At 44.6% G+C, this 22,424-nt stretch overlaps 2 protein-coding genes across 3 annotated transcripts in view; one reads left to right on the forward strand and one right to left on the reverse strand.

Moving 5' to 3' along the window:
* Window positions 1-11,092, forward strand: part of REC114 (REC114 meiotic recombination protein) — a 93,757-nt gene extending 82,665 nt beyond the window's left edge. Inside the window, exons 4-6 of the mRNA XM_006731270.3 lie at window positions 2,700-2,912; window positions 8,011-8,100; window positions 10,852-11,092. Of these exons, the coding sequence (XP_006731333.1) occupies window positions 2,700-2,912; window positions 8,011-8,100; window positions 10,852-11,016 (468 nt within the window). The 3' untranslated portion in view covers window positions 11,017-11,092. The remainder of the gene's footprint in view (window positions 1-2,699; window positions 2,913-8,010; window positions 8,101-10,851) is intronic.
* Window positions 11,093-11,110: 18 nt separating this feature from the next.
* The window catches only part of NPTN (neuroplastin), a 71,821-nt gene continuing 60,507 nt past the window's right edge, over window positions 11,111-22,424 (reverse strand). Inside the window, exons 6-9 of one of the 2 annotated variants that reach the window (XM_081831375.1) lie at window positions 20,946-21,219; window positions 13,571-13,592; window positions 12,668-12,742; window positions 11,111-12,130 (exon numbers count right to left, since the gene is read on the reverse strand). In XM_081831375.1, coding sequence (XP_081687501.1) covers window positions 12,682-12,742; window positions 13,571-13,592; window positions 20,946-21,219 — 357 coding nt within the window. In that variant the 3' untranslated portion in view covers window positions 11,111-12,130; window positions 12,668-12,681. Of the gene's footprint in view, window positions 12,131-12,667; window positions 12,743-13,570; window positions 13,593-18,097; window positions 20,652-20,945; window positions 21,220-22,424 lie in introns of those variants that run through there. The other variant, XM_031036308.2, reaches the window with a different exon arrangement.

Consider the following 22,424-nt stretch of genomic DNA (forward strand, 5'->3'; position numbering starts at 1 on the left):
ACTTGAAATTAAGTGTTCTGAAGTAGGGGGGAGAACAATCTAACAGGTAAACCATCACTTAAAATACAGTAATTTTGAGCTAATCTCTTTAGATGATAGACTGTATATTTAGGCCAGTTCATGGCTGTTGGCATATACTTGAAAACTTTTCATTTCACCACAAGGAGCCCTTTCTCACTTTTAATTATGGCATAAGAATACATCTTATCAAGATTTTCGACTTAGGAGTCCTTCTTGTTAACCCAGTGGCAGCTTTTCCATTGTGGTGCCCCATTGGCATTGAGGTTGTGGGATGGCGATATAGCTCACTGTCACATTTTTTCCTGATGCACCTCAGTTTTATCTTGGGTCTACATGCATTGGGGTGATATTTCTGGCTTCAGATGATAAGCTCAAATTCTATCTGAGAATTTTACAGAAGCAAACTTGGAGCAAGCCTTCAGTTAGGCTATCACGCATATAGCCTACCCTGTCATTCTTGGAACTACATTCTAAAGAAACCCTAACTGTCCAGACTGTTCTTATCTATACTGACATATAGATAGCTCTAGACCTACATGACTGGTGTGAGATCTTTGCCCTGCTGATACACTTAATAATTGTCTATTTCTGTAGACAGCATTTTGTCCAGCTCCGAGGTACAATTTTTAATGTGATTGCTTATCAAATATTAGATAATTACAGAGTCAGCATGGGAATAGCTAATACAGATGTCTTCATATAGAGTTTAAACTAGGGTAAGCTGGAAACAGCTAATTACTTGTAAACAGGAAAGCAGCTCAATTTCACACACACACACACACACACACAGAGATTCATAGAATTGCCAAAAATGGAATGTATAGGTCTCTTACCAGTTCTTTCTCCTTCCTCGGGGAAGATCAGCTTTCAATTACTCTTGACAATTTGGGGATTGTTCATCCAAGAGAAAAATGGCTAAGGAGATGAATAGGCAATCCAGAAAAGAAAAAATACAGATGACCAATAAGTGGAAGAGAAATATTTGACCTTATTTGTAATCAAAGAAATGAAATCCTACAATAAAAATCTATGTTAACCTAGTAGAGTAAGTAAAAAAAGTTTAAAAAGAAAATCTCCAGTGTTGGAGGGTACAGACAGATAGACCATCAGTAGGAGTAAATTGATACTGTCTTGGCCAGAGCAGTTTGGCATTAGGTACCAAAATACACAAGACGTTTTGACCAGGCAAATGGATGCACAAAGATGTGTGTATGAGAATGCCTACCACAGCTTTGTGGTTTATAAGGGGACAAAAGGCTGTAAATAACTTAAATGTTTGTCAGTAGGGGGCCAGTTAAATAAAGGAATACTCTTCGGTCATTAAGAGCAATGAACTATCCTTCTATTTTTATATTCTTAGGTTACTAAATGGTAGTATAGTCTAACATAGCCATGTAATATATAACCCACAGTGGATAAGTGGGTATATATGTTCTAAGATATGTATATATTGGAGTATTCCCTTTTCGTATTTTTTCATTGTTTTAGGGGTAGTGATAATGGGTTATCTTAGGATAAAGACTAAATGAATTAGGAAATGAAGAGAACCCAACAGTGGCAGTAAAGAGGGAGCAGTGTCTATTCTTCTAAACATGATACCTCCTCATCACTTAGACATGCCCAGAGTTTTCTGTAATGTAAATATGTGGCTTTGCCTAATGGCTTTATCTAAAAATTTAAACAGTGCAAATTGGGAACAGGCAAACCAAGGGATTTTGCCTGTGGGAACTTAAAAGGGTTTTGTTAGCTGTAGTTGGAAACATTTTCCCATTAGTAGAGTGATTTATGTATTTAATAGATGGAAAGTACTGTCACTGTGCTAAGTTAGCATCTGGATATCTTTAACGAAGAAACTGAACAAAGGCACACCATACATACCACCTGTCTGGTATGTATTGACTCCTCAAAACTAGGCAGGGTATTAGACTGGCAAAACAGGAAGCTACTACTAAAATAATGGGTTTATTTTTGTTGTTACTGTTACAACATAGTTCTGTTTTTAAACTTACAATCAAATAAGTTTGAAGTAGTTGCCAAACTTTTACAATGTTAACTGTATCTCCCCCACATTTGCTGATTTGCCAAGGGATAGAACTCATACAGCAAATGAGAGGCAACATGTGGTTTGTGTGGTAGGCTGGCTTTGTTCCGGATCTAGAGGATCTAGAGCGCTGCAGATTACCACTGTGACAGTCACTCACTCTTAGCATCTGCCTGTCACCTGTTCCCCAGTCTTGTTGGTCAACTTCGCTGGTTTGTTTGATGTGCCGTCTCCCTGGTTTGCTCTTTTACATACTTAGGTTTAGAAAAGTTTTTTTGAGCCAGCGCTGATTTTCCACCTAAGGCATTAGAAGCTATGAAATCTTTATTCCAAAGTGAGACAAAACACTGATCTTTTACTGCAGTCAGTAGTGACTTTCCCGGTCTTTACGATATGGGCGTTTCCATTTTTGCTGATGTCAGTTCCCTGAAGGAGATGAATTTAGTAGGAGTGGTTCCCCAAAGGGGGAAGAAAAGAAATCACTGGCTTTTCTCTACCCACAGTAACAATCTAGAGTAATCGCTCCTTTATCCAGACCTCTTCCCCTGCAAGCAAAGGTAAGCCCTCACTAGAAGACCGCACAGTAAATAAGTGTATGACGAGGGTTACGGAGGCTAACTTTGGATTTGTCCCGTAGAACAAGAGTCGCATGTTCCGGGTGCAGTTCAGTGGAGGGTCCAAGGAGCAGGCCCTGGAACACTGCTGCAGCTGTGTGCAGAAGCTGGCCCAGTATGTGACTGTCCAGGTGCCCGACGCAGTCAGCCAGGAGCTCCGGCCGGGGCCCGGCCCACTGAGGGCAGGTGAAAGCCCAGGGAAGGGCTGTGCGCAGGGCATGCCACCGCAGCAGGGGGTAAGTAGGCGGGCGTGGTGGCTTCGTGAGAAACCTGACAAGGTCTTGCTTCGGGGGGCCAAAAATCACGGTGGAATTTGTTGAGTCTGGTTTATGGGTTAAAAGGTACCTAATGTTGAGTGACTTACTTAAATTGAAGGTTGATCGTCACTGTAGCTACCTTCCTCCTAGAAATTAAACTAGCCGGGAGTCCCGGCTGTGTTCGGGGTGTCACTATAGACCGTGGCCCTCCACGTGATGGTCCCTGGACTCTTCCCTGAGACCCTTTGCAGGGGTCTGTAAAGTCACCCTTGTTTTTATAATAATATGACCTTAGTTGCCCTTTTTCATCGTGTCCGTATTTGCATTAACCTGACAACAGAACTGTGAGCAAAGCTGCTGTCACCTTAGCACAGATCAAGGCAGTGACATCAGACCATGCAGGGAGTCAGCACTGTCTTCAGCAGTCGCTTGCGGGGAGAACACGCGCACGCGCGCTCTGCGCTCGGAAGCGCGGCAGCTGTTTCGAGGGGAGGTGCGTGGCAGCAGCGCTGTGCGCTGAGTCAGCCCGTGCTGCGCCGAGCGCCCTCGGGGCGCCCTCGGGGCGCCCTTAGCCCCGGAACAGCGGACAGACTGCCGCTCCCCGGCTTTGGGTATGCGGTGGGCATTTTCTCAAATGAAGTGAGCCTGTCCTTTTCGGAAAGCAACTAATTATATTTATCAACAATGATGAAATAAGCTTCTGCAGTGAAGACTGGAATCTTGGAAAACTTTCCGCCGCTGGACCGGCACAGCTGCCTGACCCGGAAGACTTTTCTGACAGTGCTACTAAGGAACAGGAGTGTGTTTCTTTTTTAGAAATAATTATATGACAAAAAGTTTCAACCTTTTGGAAGATCTGTATAGCCCGGTGAACCAGTATTTTCCAAGTGACCAATCCATGATGCTACAAAATCATGCACGGATAGAGAGCTGCTCAAAGTACACAACAGTCCAGTGGTTTTAATATGACGGAGTGTAACTAGTTCGTTGCTATGATTTCAGATTCTATGTTACAACCAACTTTTAAGAACCTGTCTCTTGTTGAGTTTTGATGTCCTACCAAAGAATATCCACCATTACCTGAAAAGGCTATTTTAAGATACTTCTGCCTTTTCCACCTACATACCTGTGTGAAGCCAGATTTTCTTCATGTACCTCATCCAAAGCAACAGATTGAATTCAGAAGTAGATAGGAGAGTCCAGCTGTCTTCCATTAAGCTAGACATTCCAGAGATTTGCAAAAGCATGACATTTTTGTTTTAGGAAATAGTTATTTTCATAAAAACATTTTTAATAACATATAATGGGTTCCTTTATTTTAAATGACTCAGTATTTTTAGCTTTGTTTTCATTCTTAACTTCTAAATACCGGAAAGATATAACCAAAACCAAGTCTGGCCGAGGGCCTCAGTAATTTGTCCAAGTGTAAAGGGATCTTGTGATCATTAAGTTGGAGAATCATTGTTACAGAATTTCTCCTGGAAGGACATATTCTAGCATTTCTTTGGCCTAATCCCAAATGCTGTTAGCATAAGCATCTACCTCGGCTCTTGAGATGAAATCCCAGTTTCAAGCTGGGTTTTTTATTTTCTACTTTGAGAAATGATTTTCCAAAGCTGGCTTCCTGTCCCTTCATCCTGTAAGGGCCCTTAAACTTAACTACTGGACTGAGATGGTTCATTGTTGCTATTTTGCCACCAAGTTTCTGGTTCAGAATTTATCTAGGGCGAACATAAACTTACATTATTTATCATAAGGTCTTTTTCTTTGAACAAGTACTGATTTTCTCTTGAATGTGTTTAGTTTGCCAAATAAGATTTTGTTTTAGGATTCTTTCCCTTCATTTGTTTCCGTCTGATCTTTTTTGTGAAGATGTCTTCATGCTAAAGCTGCATTTCTTATAAACCCTGGATCTAGTTTCAGGCATTTTGCCACATCAGCTCCCCGCTATTAAGAATCACTTCCCTACAAATGGGATGGAGTGGTTTATTACGAGGTACTTTATTGCTTATGATCCTTTGCCCCCTAAATAGATTATCTTCTTTGTAGGTTTCATCGATCCGTTATGAGATTCAGATTATGGTATCCAGTGCATGGGGTGGGACAGGAGCCAAACAGGGTCCTAGGATTTGGGAAGTAGGTCTGGAATGCCTTATAAAGGCAATGAAGATGCATCAGGCTAGAACCTAACCAGACTACACAATTATCTTAACATAAGAAGATAAACTGAGGCTATAGCACGGAACAGCAAACACAGGCTGAGGGTTGTGAGCTACAGCAGTGGGTAGAGGATCTAGCTCTCTGATTTTGAAGGCTGGTCCCAAATATCTAGGTAGAAGCATCCCCAAAGTGGCTAGAAATTTTTCATGTCTTTTCTTGATTCTGTACTCAGGGATTTTCCAAACTGTAGTTTGGTGTTATATGCAATGTTGTGCAAAGACCACAGGCTTTGGAATCAAAACGGATCTGGGTTTGAATCCTGACCCTATCAGTGGCTGTGTGATTTTGTGTAAGTCCCTGAACCTTATCTGTAACCTGGTGAGATGGAAATGTATACATGTACATATGTATATGTACACACACACACACACACACACACAGAGGTAGTACAACACCTGGGAAACATCTAAATAACGTTCCTCGTCATGCCAGTCATTGCCAGCACTGTTGCCTGCCCAGATCTGTGTTCCCTTGCAGATGAACAAGTGTGCGTGCTGGCTAGCTAGCCAGGGTCAGAACTCGAGTCAGTGGGGCCATAATGAGATGGAGTGTCTGAAGCTGCAGAGCAGAAGACAAGATGAAACCGCTGGGTTAATTTGCCACAGTGTAGACATTGTGAAGCGCTGCCTAGAACATTCTAGTCTTCCTAATGGCAAAACGTCCCCAGGTTTGCCCACAGCTACTGCTGTGAAATGTAGGATTGTGCTCCCTTTCTCAGAATCCATCTTAAAGAATTGCAAGCTGTGGCCAAGTTCTAGTCATCTTGCTGCTCTCCTGTATTCAGGTGTGTCATCTCCCTAATACATATATATATATGTGTGTGTGTATTTTTTTTTTTTTTTTTTTTTGGTCTGAAATAGTTCTCTTCTTTGCAGGTAGAGATAAGTCCATGTCTTTCTACTTCAAGTTCTTGAGTCATTTCCCAGAGCATTTTGTTTTTACTTTCCCTCAGCCTTGCAATTTTGCTAATTGTGGCCTAACCAAGTGCTTCTCAACTTGAGGGCTTCTAAGGCAACCCAGTCCACCCCAAAGAGAGGGGCACAGGAAAGAGAATGGTAGTTCCTCGGTGAACTCTCCTTTGTCAATACAAGAAGTCCAGAAGAAGAAAGCAACCAGTTACTGTGTGCACAGAACCTTCTAAGTCCACACACTTGAGTAGAGGACGGTCTAAACCCGAACCATCCTACCAGCCTCAGGCACCTCCCTCACAGTTGGCTACTGTTCAATGTTTACACTACACCACATTTGGTTGATGTCTGTCCCAGTTGTCTGAGGAACACGGTGTGAGCTGAACTGGTACAAATCCTAGGAAAGCATCACGTATCGGAACCAGAAGAAATGCCAGGCATGAGAGTCTGACTTATTTTCACAGGTGCGGAAACTGAACAGAGAAAGGGGGCTTGCCTAGGGACTTCTGGTTCATTTGAGTCCCTTAACGTTTTTGCTCATTTTTAGTATTCTTGACTAGTTTTCTTTTCTCTTTGTTCCTTCCTCCCTTCCTGTCACCCTGCCTTCTGTTTTTGATGCTTCCAGATGTACTTTTCTGTGAGTACCTACTGACTAGTGATAGTCAGCTTCCACATAGGATGAGACAAAAGATGGCACCCTCTGTCTTCTGGCAGCCAGAACATGCTGCTGACTGACGGAGGCACCTGCTGGGGAGGGCCTTAGTTTCCCCCCACATGATCCCGCCAGCTCACGGCTCGGGTGGGCACACCGTGTGCAACAGCCACAGGTGGCCCAAGCCTCGGCGGACCTGAAGACTGTGGCTAGGAAGGAGGGGGTGGGGCTTTGGAAGTAGTGCTTTTAGGTAGAAGCAGGCTTCCGAGCCTTTCGGGCCTCCAGGCCTCCTTCTACACTGTGCGGATTTTATCTGCCTGGAACACATCCTGTGTTCTACCCAAGACAACCCCCTCTGGGTAGCATGGATTCTGGAGCATCCCTGTACTTCCTGCCTAGCATATAGCCCCCCTGTGACTCACCCCCTCCACCAAGAGCCTGAAGTCTTATACCTGCCTTCATTCCAGCACCTCTTAGGTTGCATTATAATCATTGTTTTACTTGTTAGGGTCTCACTGGGCTGTGGGGTTTGTTTTTGTTTTGTTTTTTTTTTGAAGATTTTATTTGAGAGAGAGAGACACAGCGAGAGAGGGAACACAAGCAGGGGGAGTGGGAGAGGGAGAAGCAGGCTTCCCACCGAGCAGGGAGCAAGATGTGGGGCTCGATCCCAGGATCCTGGGATTGTGACCCGAGCCAAAGGCAGCCGCTTAACGACTGAGCCACCCAGGCGCCCCTGGGCTGTGGGTTCTTGAGGGCTGGACCTCTGCCTTGTTCCCTGTGGCCCTTTCCCTTTCTCACCCCGGGGTCTAGTAGGCACAAACATTGTTGAATGAAGATATCTTGGTATTTTACTCACAGAACTCATTCCCTCAGAATATCTAAAAAGATTTTTTTTTAAGTTTTATTAAAAGCATATGGTTATCTTGAAATTATAGGGTTCCCCCTGCCCCCTGCTTTGCTTTTCTGCAACGATGATGTCTTACTTGAGGCCTAACTCCCAGAAAGGAACAGTCCGTTAGCCGAAGCTGCTGGCGGCCGCATTAACAGCCCCGCGGGAGCGCGCTGGCGGACACGGAGGGCCAGCAGATACCGGGCCCCGCGCGGGGAGCCTCCGACGCAAACGGTCCCCTCCTGCCCAGCTTCAACAGGGGCAGCCTCCACCGACGAGGACTTCACGCTCTTTACTGACACTGGCACTTTCTTTTCACGCAAGCACACGTGCTGCCGCTCCTCTGACGGCCGGTGGCGTTTATGGTTACGTTCAGCTCGTCCCCTAACTGCAGCCGTCTCCTTGCAGCCGGCCCAGAACCCGGAGAACCCGCAGCCGTGTGGACCGGCCAGCGCGAGCGCTTCCGGAGGAAGGACGTCAGTGAGCCGGCTAGCTCAGGTAGAGCCTGTTTCCCTGTTTCCCTCGGCCATGAAAACAGTGACCCTGAGGAATCTGCGACCCCGTGGTCACCCCTTGTTGGGGAAGAGTAAGCAGAAGCTCGTGAAGACAGGCGGGCTGTTAGCCTCTGCCCAGGGCCGGTGCCCGCGGAAGAGCGGCCTGCGGAGGAAGTAGGGGTGGGGCGGGCGGGGCGTGCCTGGCAGTCGCGGTTCAGTGTGTGAGAGCAAGGATTTAATTACCACTTCCCCAGAAAAGAGGGAGAGAGGGAAGAATTTCCATTTAATTTTGGACATGAAATTTGAGAACTAGCCTAAGACAAATATCAGTATGAATTTGGAATCAGATCAGTGATGGTTTCTGTAGGGGCAAATTTCCAGTGCTAACATCTTAGCTAAGGATGTGCGGCACAGACTTGTTTTCAGACATTCCTCTCCCCTTGCAGTTTGCTGTTACCAAAGAATCCCACAAAATCTATTCATTCAAACTCAGGGTTACTTGATGCCTGCTCTGCTGGGAGCTCCTTGAGGCCTGTCTTCTCAGGGCGGTTCCCTGCTGCGGCGGACAACAGCTTGTGCCTTCCATATGATTCTGCATGGAAATTAGCAATATTCAAGGATGAATTTTCTTGAGAGAGAGCACGTACGAGCCAGGGGAGGGGGGGAGAGAGAGAGTCTCAAGCAGACTCCATGCTAAGCGCAGAGCCCAACATCGGGCTGGATCCCATGACCCTGAGATCATGACCTGAGCTGAAATCGAGTCAGTTGCTTAACCGACTGAGCCACCCAGGCGCCCCTGAATTTTCTTTTTAATGTATTTATTGAACTGTGCTAACAGTGGTATAAAACAGAAAACATGGGCGTTTTCTCCATCCGGCTTACCACTAACTCAAAATAAACGGTCATAGAACTAAAAAGAGCTAAGAAGACTAAGAATTCATGTCTATTTCTTTTAATAACTCAAGTAACCACGACCCAAAAAACTCCAAAAAACAAAACCTAAAAACCTCTTTGTCCAGCAGATCAAACTCTGTAGTGCCCCAGTGTAGCCTCATATTTGCACTGTGGTTAGAGGTTAATTGAATGAGTGGCTGAGGACAGGAGAGCCACAAAAAACATGGGAACAAGGCAGGGTGTGATATCCTTCTTCAGGAAATGTCAGTTGCTATAAAAAGTGTATCTTAGCCTATTTACATAGTATGGAACCATGTAAAAACAAGAAAAAGCACCAGGCTGGCAGCTCAGATACGCTACTCGTTTGCTCTAAACTTCTAGACAAGGTAAAACTTTTTGGAAACCAATTTAGCAATAGAGATCAAATTTAATTACCTATAATTCCATTTCAGCTACACAAACATGCGTATAAGGATGCCCTTCATAGTGATGATCACAGAAACAAGATTGGAAACAACATAAGTGTTCACTAACAGGATACTAAGTGGTTTTAAGTGTGGTATAAACACAGTGGAGGGCTCCATGTTACTTTCATGTTTTTTTTTTTTTTTAAAGATTTTATTTATTTGGCAGAGAGAGAGAGAGACAGCGAGAGAGAGAACACAAGCAGGGGGAGTGGGAGAGAGAGAAGCAGGCTTCCCGCGGAGTAGGGAGCCCGATGCGGGGCTCGATCCCGGACCCTGGGATCATGACCTGAGCCGAAGGCAGCCGCTTAACGACTGAGCCACCCAGGCGCCACCTCATGTTCTTCCTTCTGAGTCTGAGAAGCTGGTTTGAATTTAGAAAAGGAAATGTCTATTACACATAGTTTCTAGAGAAATATCAATTGTAGACACACACACCAAACCATGCCATCCATAGAAGGGGCATAAAACCACCCACCCAGGAGGAGGAGCGTGAGGCGTCAAAGCGGCAAACGTAGAGGGAACACTGCCGAGCCGGAGCCCACAGGATCACATGAGACTGGGGATCTGGTGTCACTGTATCTTCCAGATTGCCAAGCACTGTCAGACTTTGATTTGAACTCTAGTATCTAAATAGTAGCAACTTATTCAACTGGTTTTAAAACACTGCAAGTTACCAAAGAAGACCTACAGATGGCAAATTAAGCAAGTGAAAAACTTGCTTGACACCATGTGACCTCATTTATGACACTCTGGAAAAGGCAAAGCCATAAGGTATGGAGAACAGATGAGTGGCTGCCAGGGGTTAAGTGTTTGACAACAAGAGTGGAGGTAGTGTGAAGAAATTTTCCGGGGGTGGGGGGCTCGGGGGGTATGGAAATGTCTGTCTCTTGATTGTTGTGATCGTTACCATGCTTCTCTCCCTGTGAAACTTCATGAACAGGACTGGAAAGAGACATGAGTGAGTTAATTATGTCCTTTGATCAGTCAGTTTGTGACTTCTCTTTATTACATTCAAAACCCTCTTTCCACATGGTGAACTGCTCACACCCATCCATCTATGAGGTGGGAAAGATGAACAAAGCTAGTGCATTTCATTCATTGACAACTCTGTCAATCCACAAAATGTTAGCACAGTATTCGTCATTAAAGCAGGATCTTAACTTTGTAAATCATTTCATTAATACATTTGAAATACTTAGGGCTACAAGTTGATCTCACTTCCTATGTATATTTAGAAACATTATCTAAAGGAACCCTGTAAAGCTTATAATAAGCACTAATTTTTGGTGTATGTTTCCCTAATATTTCCTTAAAGCGAAGTTTTTCTGTGTTCTATTCAGGCTGTTGCTTTTGGCTATAATCTCTAATAAACTACTCTTCTGAAATCCCCACAGTCTCTCCTGGTGTCAGAGGAGCGGCCCCCGGTCCGTGAACAATCTGCGTGGGACACGGAAGAGTTAGGCCCCTTTCTACGCTTGTGCCTCATGGATCAGAATTTCCCCGCGTTTGTGGAAGAGGTGGAAAAGGAACTCAAAAAGCTGACAGGGTTGAGAAATTAACACTCCACATACATACAGAACTAAGGAAGTTGAAAGCACTGAAAAAGTGCTTCCTCTTAAGTTTAGATACAAGAATAAAGAGTATTATTCCAAACACCTTTTATCAATGTTTTATTTTTAAAAACAGGTGAATCCACTTTTTTATACATCATTGCACTTCAACACTTACACAAAACACCAGTACATGCATCTATGGTTACATACCGCATGAGAACCCTGCCGGGCGAGAAAATCTACACTCAACCATTAAGTCAATGTGAAAAATACAGTGTCAACCCCGGAGGAGAACGAGTTGCATAGAATACCATGCGAGAACATTTCAAGGTCTTTGAAAACAAAAGGTAAATTATAAAAGTTTGCCTTCATTGAATGTACAATAAGGTTCAACACATCAGTGCAAAAGGATTTAGGAATTTACATGATTTAACAAAAGAAAAGAGTCACTTAAAAAGCAATCATACATATATACTGCAATTCAATATATCCATTCAGTGGAGTGTTCCGGCTTCTTACCAAAGTCGTAGGTTAAGCCCTTAGAACCATAGATTTCAGTTTATATTATTCATCTTTATGTACCAGAACTGCACACTTTCCTCATCTGACAACATACAATAAGGAATGAATATCAGCAGCTAAAAAATGAAACAAGCATTTATTTTATTTTGGATTTCTCCCACCCCCAAAAATATAAATATATATATATATATTTATATACTGTATATATCTGTAGGTTTTGCTGTACTTTACAAAAATGTTACCACTAGATGGCAGCAGTGCAATTTAGAGCTTTGCCAATTTAACAGCTGCATTAAGTAAAAAATGGCGCATGCACGATCCGATCCTCAGAGGACCTTTTCACTTCTACTTAAATATTTTAACAAAGGGGGGAAAAAAGCAACATTCACAGCACATCAAGCCCAAAATAGTTTACACCTTCTACACTGAAGCATTGTTTAAAATGTACCTGACTAGGTCACCCTTACAGGAAAGGCTAAATAAGGCATGCTTTAGACAGTCATTGTGGTGCTGCTCGCTTGAAAGGGGAGAGAACCAAAGAGGTCCAAGCAGAAAATTTAGCAGGTCATGTTGCCACCAGTTTCAGGAACCTAAAGGTCTGTAAAGAAAGAGTATGTGGAGATTAAAAGGGAATAGGCACTGTCACTTAAGACCACACCAAGTGCCACATCAAACAAAGCATGCTCAGGGATGTGGTGTGAAATTCTGATCTCCATGTGCCTACGTGGAAGGCACTCCGGCCTGGCTGTGCCCGGCCACCATTCTTCCCTTGCCCTCACAAGCAAAGTGGAATTAACTGGCCTCTGGGAATAATCCACCTAAGGTGACAATTTTTACCTCTTTTTAAAAGATACGGTTAAACAGCGGTACAGGGTCTTTCTTTTTAAAACACCATACATATTCTGAAATGGCATTTAGAAAAATATGTGGAACGACACAGCAGAAAACGTTCCTTTCCAGCTGCTGCACTGGATGGAGGACAGAGACCGAATTTGTTCCATCAGTAGTTCTGCTCTGAAATGAACTACAAGATCCCACAACAGGATGCCAACTACTGAAGAATCTGTCACAAGGTCAACAGAGGCACAGTCATTTGAATATAATTTTTAAAATCTCTAAAGAAGGCCATACTTACATCATAAGCAGTATTTAATTTGTGTTTCTCTGGCGCAAGTTTTTCTCTTTGTGATTGTTGGTAGAGTTGGTTTTCCTTTGGAGGAAAAATTGCATTGTAAAAGTTAAACTCAAAGTCAGTAGCAACTCTTGAAATTATAACACATGGAAATACAGGAATTCTTTCACTTACTACCATCCCTGGTGTAATAAGAAATTTTACTGCCCATTAGTGTATAAAAATATTCTTTCTATAAAATGCCTACAGAGCTTCGATTAATCCTTTTGACTCCCAAGACAGACAATATACAGGTACCTTTCCCTCGGATTTATAGGCTGTAATTACTTGTAAAGGCAAAAATAGTAGTTTCTTCTCTACTGAACACTACGGTCTCTTCTCAAATGATAAAAGATGATCTTGGGCAGTGCTGTGCCCTCTGGCACTTAACCAATTTGGGCACTGTTTGCCTGTATCTCACTCCTTAGTCCCCAACTCTAGGAGGTTCTGATTATCTTGGATGGATTCAGGACTTACAGTACCATCTCTCTTGGATACATGCAACTGTTAACGGAGCCAGGCAGGGTATCCATGCTATAGTACAGCTTGAAATGAACAAAACTGGAAGTCTCTGATATACAGGTGATTTTCCCCCGCATTATCAATTTAAGCATATAGGGTGTGCAAAACTTTAAGCAGTTTCTTGCATGGCATTCCACTTGATATGTTACTAAAAACAAAACTGCACTGCCTGTCCTGGGAATCAGATGGCTCTCAGTCAGCTCCCTGACCATGCGGCTAAGGAGGTCTACACTGCGACACTCATTTCCGCTCATTGGCTCCCCACAGCCTTCACTACTCCATTCGATTAAACTGCAAATACAAAATAAAACAAACTACTGAATCAATGTCCAATAAAGTACTTACATTGGCCCAGCTGGTTCATCGTCTGTAAGGTGTTGTTTTTTAATAATCCATTGAGAGGAGAAGAAAGGAGAAAATCGTGAGACTCTACATAAGAATGAATAGAAGAGCAAACGGCAAGTGGCAAACATGGCTATTCATAGCATTTATTCAAGGCCATTCCATCTGGAGGTGCAAAAACACTCATGGAGTTATTATTTCTAGATTCAAGTTTTTAATGGCAGGTATGTTGTTTCAATGGTTTTAGTTAACACTTTGAATGCTTGTCATGAAAAACTGCAACTGTAGCGGACAGATAGGCTGCAATATCATCATACTCATCTTGTCCCCAAGTTCCAGTGGTTCACTCTTAAATAGATGAGAAGACAAACCAACATTTCAGTTGTAAAATCCTGCTGTTTGTTTTCTTGTGGTGAATGCATGCACAGTTTTGGCTCAATCCTACAATGTAGATGGATGTGTATGTTCTATACATTTAGCCACACATCCTCACTTCCCCAAAGGACACTGTTCTTGCTCTTTTGTCATCTTTAGGAAGTCTTTAGTCTGGAGAAGAGATTGAGGAAGAGGAAGCCACAATAGTTCAACCTAATACTGGGTCAGCCCGGCTGGGCTATGCCAGCAACAAGTGTATGCATACCAGAAGATGTTCTGTGACACACCGGGGAGAGCTGAATAGTGGTGACATCCCTCTAGAAAAGACCTCAGACAGAAAGACACGCTCAACTCTTGAGCCCTGGCCAGAACCAGCACCCAAATCCAGATGAGCCATGAGATTTTTTTTTTTTTTTTAAAACCAAAAAGCTTACATTATCTGAGTTTAGAAGCCTTCTTAAATTGGTATTTCACAATTCTGATTTGTGAGTTTTTCTTTCCTGTTTGGACTAAGGGCAACTTGGTCCCCTTTAGGCAAGGATGCAGGTACATGGGATATTTTTTTAAAGAGGCCCACAAAGGGGAGGGAACAAGTAAGTGCTCTTAGTTTTTTTTCTATTTTACATAAGTCAGGTAGACTAAATGATTCAGAACAGTTTGGTTTCACCGAAGGCTTCTAGAAAACCTCTCAGCAGGATTCCACAAGGGGGCTTGGTGCACATGAAGCAGTTATGGAGGTCACAGTCTCAGTGTAGGCGTCTGCAGGAGCACGCGTCAGGAGTAATGTCTGTCACAGGGAGACATTGCTCCACCTATTCCTTCGAGGCAACGGAGAGGCAAAGCCACCGCCAGCACACACAGTGACTGGAGCAAAAAAAGATTGAAAAATAAAAACAAAAACAAAAGCTAACCACAAACCAATGACGTGTCAGCCAAAACAACAGGCTAGCGACACACCAGTGTCCACAGGATTCTACTACGAACAACAGTACTCTATCGCACAGGTACAGAGAACGACTAAGACTCAAGGACACCCGAGACATCTGTGTGCTGGGGATGCAGTGGAGATACACGAGACACATCAAGACTGAGACACACGAGCCCAGCCTACGTCTACTCTCACCACGACACCCTAGGCTCTCCGCATCCAGGCCAAGCCAGCTCAGCTACATGCTAGGAACTAAGCACTTCAGGGACGTCAAGGAAAGACCCAGGAGCAAACTCAGAATAGTTCCGGTGCTCTGGCCGTGCACCGGAAAACAGAAAATTCTAAAGCAAGATAACGGACGAGAATATCACCAATCTACTCCCAACATGAAAAGAAAAAGCAGGGGAGAGGAATCGCGACAGCCAAGCTAATCTCCTCAAAGCAGGACACTGTCCACACCGACCCAAGCACTTTACACGCAAGCTTCTCTTTCTCTTGGTGGCGGAGGGGTGGGCCCTGCTGTCTGCCCGGTGGCGTCACCTCCCAGCCTAACAAGCCGGTAAGGCGCAAAGGGCTGCATGTAGGGGTTTGAGCAACAGCGGCCCCGGTGCAGCTGCCATGCCTGCGAGTGGGAGCAGGTGCATCTAGATCTCCCTTCATCTCTCTCCCCAGATCCACTTGCACATTGACAAGGAACCCAGAAAAGAGCCTCGTGTCTCCTACTGTCTGGACTGACTCACTATCTGCAGCACCACTCTCCCTCTACAGGTCAGACCGGGGGGAAAAAAAACAAAAAAAACAACCAAAAAACAAACAAACAAAAAAACCCCAACAACCTGACCCTAACAGGGAAATCAGGAGAGAGGGAAAGAACAGAACTACAGAAAAAAAAAAAAAGGTACAAAAATCAAAAAGTAAATGAGGATTAAACAGCAAACTGAAATCCAAATTAGTTGTGAAAGTGAATGAAGTCAACTTGAAGAAAAGTGTTAACATTATGAACTGTGCATCGTATAGACTGAAGCGGAGATTAAACAAACTCCAAAAGCATGCATATCGCTCACTTACCACCATGTTTTAAGGGTTTGATGCAATTGAGGGGGGAAAAAAAAGAAGTCATAGTAACCGACAAATATCAACATACCCCCAAACCCTCAGGCCAAAAGATAGCGGCTTAAACAATGGCTCTCCTCTTCGCCTGGGTATTACAGCCACTGGCTGGATGGGAGGAAGAGGACTGGGGAGAAGGGAAACAAGATGCTTCTGGAATCCATCTTGGGAGAGTGAAGTTCCTGGTGGAACTGCCATCTTCCCAACCAGATGTGCTATGGCCCTCGCTCCGCTAGACCCCATCGCCTCATCATCTGGGAGGGTGCTCTGCGATGCCCAGTAAATAATGTGTTACCTGATAGGGGAGCACCTTCAAAAAGATGGCTTTCCAGTCAACGTGACCAAGAGTTGACTCGTCTGGTCAAAACTCCTTTTTCACTGCCTTCATCTCACGGAGGATGGGGTTTTCTAGTTTCTAAACCTGCTTATATCTTGCCTGATCTCAGCAGAATAGCATTAAACCAGAGAGTGATTAACGGTTACATCCAGTTGCCTTTCATACTTGGTCCTACTGTATTTTCTCCATAAGGTAACTTCTTACTGACTCAGATGACCCCTAGTTAGGAGACAATGACCGTGTGTTTTGCATGTCATTTTAAAAAGTCACATTTCTTTTCCAGCATTCCTGGCCAGCTGAAAAGCTTCATATGCTCCCAACACATTTTTCAAACATTAGAATAGCTCTTATTTGTAGAGTGTTCTAAAAGAGTTTGTGGGCGCCTGGGTGGCTCAGTCATTAAGCGTCTGCCTTCGGCTCAGGTCATGATCCCAGGGTCCTGGGATCGAGTCCCACATCAGGCTCCCTGCCCGGCAGGAAGCCTGTTTCTCCCTCTCCCACTCCCCCTGCTTGTGTTCCTGCTCTCGCTATCTCTGTCTCTGTCAAATAAATAAATAAAATCTTAAAAAAAAAATAAAAAAATAAAAGAGTTTGAATGTATCAGAGCCACTAAAAATGGTTCCCCCCCCAACCCCCCAACTATCTACTCCACCAGTAACTTGAGGAGGAATCCCTTTGAACTGCTTATAAAAATTATCCCCCAAATGTGAAAACAGAAAACTCTTTCTGATGCTGCCACTTCTTTTCTCAAATCAGCTCTTGTTTTCATTTGAGGTCACTAAAATGTCCAGTAGAACTGAAGGCCCCAACAAAGAGGCAGGCTCATGCCACATCTCCCCAGGTGACTGGGGAGCACAGACTTGAAGCGCACACACACACTAATCCCTCTCTGGGTTCAGTCTGCAGAGAACCAACACAGAAGGTGTGCTCCAAGCATGTGAGCTGTAGGATGGATGGAAGGCTAGGGGGATGCTGGCTGGACCTAGTCTTTTTAGAAAATTATCACTTAACATTTTCAGAGAAGGCAGTCAAGAGGTGAGTAAAGTGAAAAAACGAAGCCTATGATTTGACTCCATGATTCATCTGTTACTGAAAACACTGAAGGTAAGAGGTGATATGCAGATAATCTACTATAAGACAACCTACTGGGCACCAATCCTCAAAGAAACCACAACAGGGGCTTAAAGGGACTTAATGTGAGTTTTGTTTATGAAATGTCCTGAGTAGGGGCACCTGGGTGGCTCAGTCGGTTAAGTGTCTGCCTTCGGCTCAGGTCATGATCCCAGGGTCCTGGGATCGAGCCCCGCATCGGGCTCCCTGCTCAGCAGAGAGTCTGCTTCTTCTCCCTCTGCCTCTGCCGCTCCCCCTGCTTGTGCTCTCTGGTTCTATCTCTCTGTCAAATAAATAAATAAAATCTTAAAAAAATAATAAAATGTCACGAGTAGACTCTAATAGCCTAAGAGATAGAGCTCTTTTGTTTTTTCTACTGAAAGTCACTAAACCTTAACTCTAAGCATTTTCTATGTGAGAAATCTAAAGCAGTATTTGCTTTTCTGGTGAAATGTACTCAGACTAAACTCTCTAAGTTCGAATTTGTGCATGTGTATAGTTTTAAATTGTTCACTTAGTGCTTTTCTGGTAAGGGGCTGAGTTTCCAAGAGCTCAGACTGCCCAAATAGGAATAATACGAGTTGTACATGAAATTGTTTCATACAAGAAAAAATTCAGTGACTCAGAAATCCTGTCTACTCTGATAATAAAGTACCTATTTTGGCAGAGAAAGCATATCAGGCATATAAAAAAAAATCCGTTTTCACAACGGCATAAATATGTCAACAGCACCACAGATGGTTATCTGATCATTCATCACGTCTAAAACTCCAATCTGTGTAAGATATGAGGTACCCCTTCCTTCATTCCACAAAGGAGCGCGTGCATCTATCTACATGTAGCCTTGGGAAGAAAGCACAGGAGGAGGCTGCTCTTACATGGACTGCACAGGAGTTGAGGGGAAACTAGCTAGAAAAAAAGCCACAGCATAAGGAAAACTCACTGAGGAACAGTCAACTTTTTTTTTTCTTTAATGATTAATTCCAGGAGGACAAGAAATAAAGGGGCACAGGAGCAGGGAGGGGTTTGAGAGGAGGTGGCAGACAAGGGAGAAAAAAAAACTCTGGGGCAGAAATGCTGGAGCAAGGCAGGGATGTGGAGATGGAGAATGGAGCCCGGACCGCACTGGCTGTCAGGAAGGGAGCGGAGAGGAGGCGAACACTGCAATAATCGCAGCGTCCCAGGTCTGTCGCCCCAATTCAACAAGAGAAAAGTAAATGCTACTTGCATTACAGTTCTTCCAAGAGACCAGAGCAAGGAGATTTTACTTTGCACTTACCCATGTCTGTCATGTAGGATTCATCCACTGTCTATAATAATTTAGCTTAAAAGAGGTACCTTGCCAGGAAGCCATTCAGAAGATTTGCTGACCACACAGGTCTCCTCTACCCAACTGGCCACCACTTGAGTTCAAGAGCCATGGAGCTCTAGTTTTTTTTTGTTGTTGTTTTTTGTTTTTTTAACAATAGTTGCTTCCCCAGGCAGGTGTCTGGCGCTTGTCCAAACCAATACTAACCATTTCTCAAATCTAACCCAAATGTCTTCCACACATTCGGGGGGTGGGGGTGGCAACCTGGTAATAAACAAGCAACAGTCCTAGGGGGAAGACTGGAACCTCAGATGGGGACATGCTAAGCCAATGTGTCACTCTGCCAAGAAAGTGGCAGTCAGCCTCGTCTTAAAATAAAAAATCAGGTTCTGAAGCCCATCTTTGCCTTTTCCACCTTTCCAAAGGGAAGGCTGAGCAAGGTGCTGTTTAGCAAAGCAAAAACATTCTGAAGGGATGAAAAGCCTTTGCAGAACTGAGGCGTTTATAACTGCTCCTAGAGAGCCAATATGCTGGAAATACAGACAACTTCCCTTGATTCTCAGGCCTAAATGTAAGTATTCTGCCTTAGGAATCCTAATCTGTAGCAGGAAAGAGAAAAAACTACAGGAAAAAGCATTATGCATATGTGAAAATCCCAAGAACACAGTTCACTTCACAGAACAGCAGCTGGACCTAGGAGTGGACCTAGGAGAAGGAATGTAAAAATCCTGGGGGCACACTTCTGCTGCAGGGAACTAGCTCATTTATTTCCACAGGCCCAGCGGCTTCCAGCTGACATCCCTTCACTCCTCCATCCAGCTCGCTGCGGAAAGAATGTACACTGGGAGGGAGTCCAGTAGGGCTTCCTACAGGCGTTGTTAGGTTCAACAACAAACCTTTTCGCCAGCCTCACTGTAATACTCTTCTACTTAGGGCAGGCAGAGAGATTTTGGAGGTGCTGAGAAGAAAGGAACAGGGGAAGAGGCTATTGCTCTCAAACGTGGCCTTCCAGAGAGGCCAAAGCCACCGGGCTACCTTCAGGGCTGCACGCCTTCTGAGGGAGTGGCAGCCGCAGGGACACAGACAACTCTGTGGGGCGGGCACAGAACCTTGGTGCACGAGCGAGCACAGGCCCAGGACAGCCGTACCAGAGTTGGCATCCTCACCATCACCCGAGGCCGGCCTCCACTGAACTGAGGCCCATACCCTTCTCGTATAGTCAGTGACAGGCAAGTGGTGGTAATCGCGCTGGCCAATGAATTTGATGGTGATGTTACAGGGCCGAAGGGTGGGAGCTAGTCAGGAAGCGGAGAATAACAAGTCTCCAGCAGTAGCAGCCCCCTGACTGTAATCCTGGGGTTAGAAATGGAATATCCATGACAAAAAACAACAACAACAACAACAACAACAAACCCCCAAAGATTTCCTAGGACTTTCCTCAAAATCTAAAGATCCAAAAATCTAAGATGCTTGTTCTTTCCAACACTTAATAATTCACTATAGTCCTGGTGCCGTTATCTAGTCCCACCTCTGGCCCTAAGCCAGCCTGAGGGTGTCACCTTGGGGCATGGGCTCCAGGTGTACTGCTTAGCTGTCTCGGTCTTAAAACCGGGTGTGGCGGATGCATCAGACTCCACCATTCTTGTGAGATAGACAGAAAAGCCAAACGCTTGGTGCCTGCTTCACGGAGAACCTTGAAAACCTACCAAAGGGACCACCAACCAAGGGAACCAAAGGCTGGCTTGTTCCAACGGCTTTTCTCAAGAACAGTTTGACTGGGCTGGGGCTACACCAGGCAACCATGTGACAACCAATTAGATACCTTAAATCTGCCTGAAAGGCCAGGTGGCCTGCGATCTTGGGGTGGCTTCTAGGCTTGACTTGGATTCTCCTCAAGCTCAATCTGCCTGATGATCTGTATTGAAGGAGGACAGAGCTGAACAAAGAGACTGACAGCTGCCCATTCCCCACACGGGGCCTGAAAGGCAGATGGGACTGGGGCTTGGAGAATACCCAAATGGAGGGACAGAGCTAATTATAGCTCTAGGTGGCTAATCTTAGGAGTAGGGAGTGAGGAACCAGTATGAGAATTCTCCTTCTCTCCTTTAGGGATCGAACCCCAACATTCTTATAGTCCTTTTTGGGTGCTTGGAAACCATCCCAAGGATCCAACCCCAACATTACAGCTATTTTGTAGGGATGCTCTTACCGTCAGGAACTTCATCTGGCCTCTTCCTCTTCTCATACACAACAATGATCACCACAAGGATGATGATTTCAGCCAGAATTCCCAAAAAAGGCCAGAGTGGGGCCAGGTGGCTCCGTACCCTGAGGATGGTGACAACGGAGGCTGAGCCAATGGAGTTGGTAGCATTACATTCATACTCGCCAGGGTCTTCTGTGATCTGGAGATTCATGATGCTCAGCTCAGTGTAATTTTCCTTGTTGATGATGAAGAAGCGGCCAGAGGTATTGACAATGTCCTGCTCAGGGGCAGAAAAAGTAAGAACACACAAAGGTCAGAGTAGGTGAATTTGTGCCTAAGACAAGGTGGCAATGTTCTCCCTTCTTAGCAGGACCACTGGCTGGGATGAGGGAGCAGTGTCTAGGACCATCTTTGTCCAGATAACTTGTGAGCACTTCATTACTGGCTTTCTTTCAATATCAATTAACAACAGATCCCGCAAGCTTCTGGCAGAGCCAGGTTAAAGCCTCCCCTGCCGTTGGTCCTCTGGATTTCTCCAACTTCTACGAAGTGAATAGAAGAAGTCCTACCCTTTGGCCTCAGAAAAGACTGACTCAATCTAGAAAATGCTACTTCAAATACAGGTAAGAAACCATTAACACAGGAAGAAGATGGAGAAAGAGGGATGTGACCTCCATGGTCAGGCATATATGCTAAAACTTTAGGCCTGTCTGAGGACTTCAGAGTCAGCACATCTACCTCACACTTGGTGAGTTCTGGAAAGTCTCCTTAAACTTCCTCCAGAAACAATGCTAAGAACTTGCTCCTAGTTAGAGAAATTCATAACTTCCCTTTCTTTTAAGAATTAAAGGGTTAGGGGCGCCTGGGTGGCTCAGATGGTTAAGTGTCTGCCTTCGGCTCGGGTCATGATCTCCAGGTCCTGGGATCAAGCCCAGGATTGGGCTCCCTGATCAGCAGGGAGTCTGTTTCTCCCTCTTCCTCTGCCTCTCCCCACTACTCCTGCTCTCTCTCTCTCTCTCACTTTGTATCTCTCTGTCTCAAATGAATAAATAATTAAAAAAAAAAAAGAATTAAAGGGTTAAAGGAAAGTTTATTCAGTCAACCAACAACTATTTACTAATGTATACTCTATGTCTCACATCCTACTGAGGGGAAGGTGAGACACAAAGTGAATGAGGAGGCTGGCCTTAAGAGGGAACCAGACCTCCAAAGGGATGGTTACAGGAACGTGGCAAGAAGCCCCAACAGACAGCATGTGCTGAGCACTGTGGGGCACAGAGTGAGTGGTCGGTGCCAGAAAGAGTCAGGGAAAGCTTCAGAGAAGAGCCAGCTTTTGCACTAGATGGTGGGGAGGAGAGGTGATCAAGCAGGACAGGAGTGCTCCAGGCCCGTGTGGGAAGGCAGAGGTGAGAGTCCACAAGCAGGAGTCTAGGTGGAGCTGGGACAGGCTTACAGCACTGGGGTGATGGCAGGGCAAAAATG

This window comes from Leptonychotes weddellii, chromosome 9, assembly GCF_054177405.1.
Source record: "Leptonychotes weddellii isolate Sample4059 chromosome 9, ASM5417740v2, whole genome shotgun sequence".
NCBI classification, from domain to species: domain Eukaryota; kingdom Metazoa; phylum Chordata; class Mammalia; order Carnivora; family Phocidae; genus Leptonychotes; species Leptonychotes weddellii.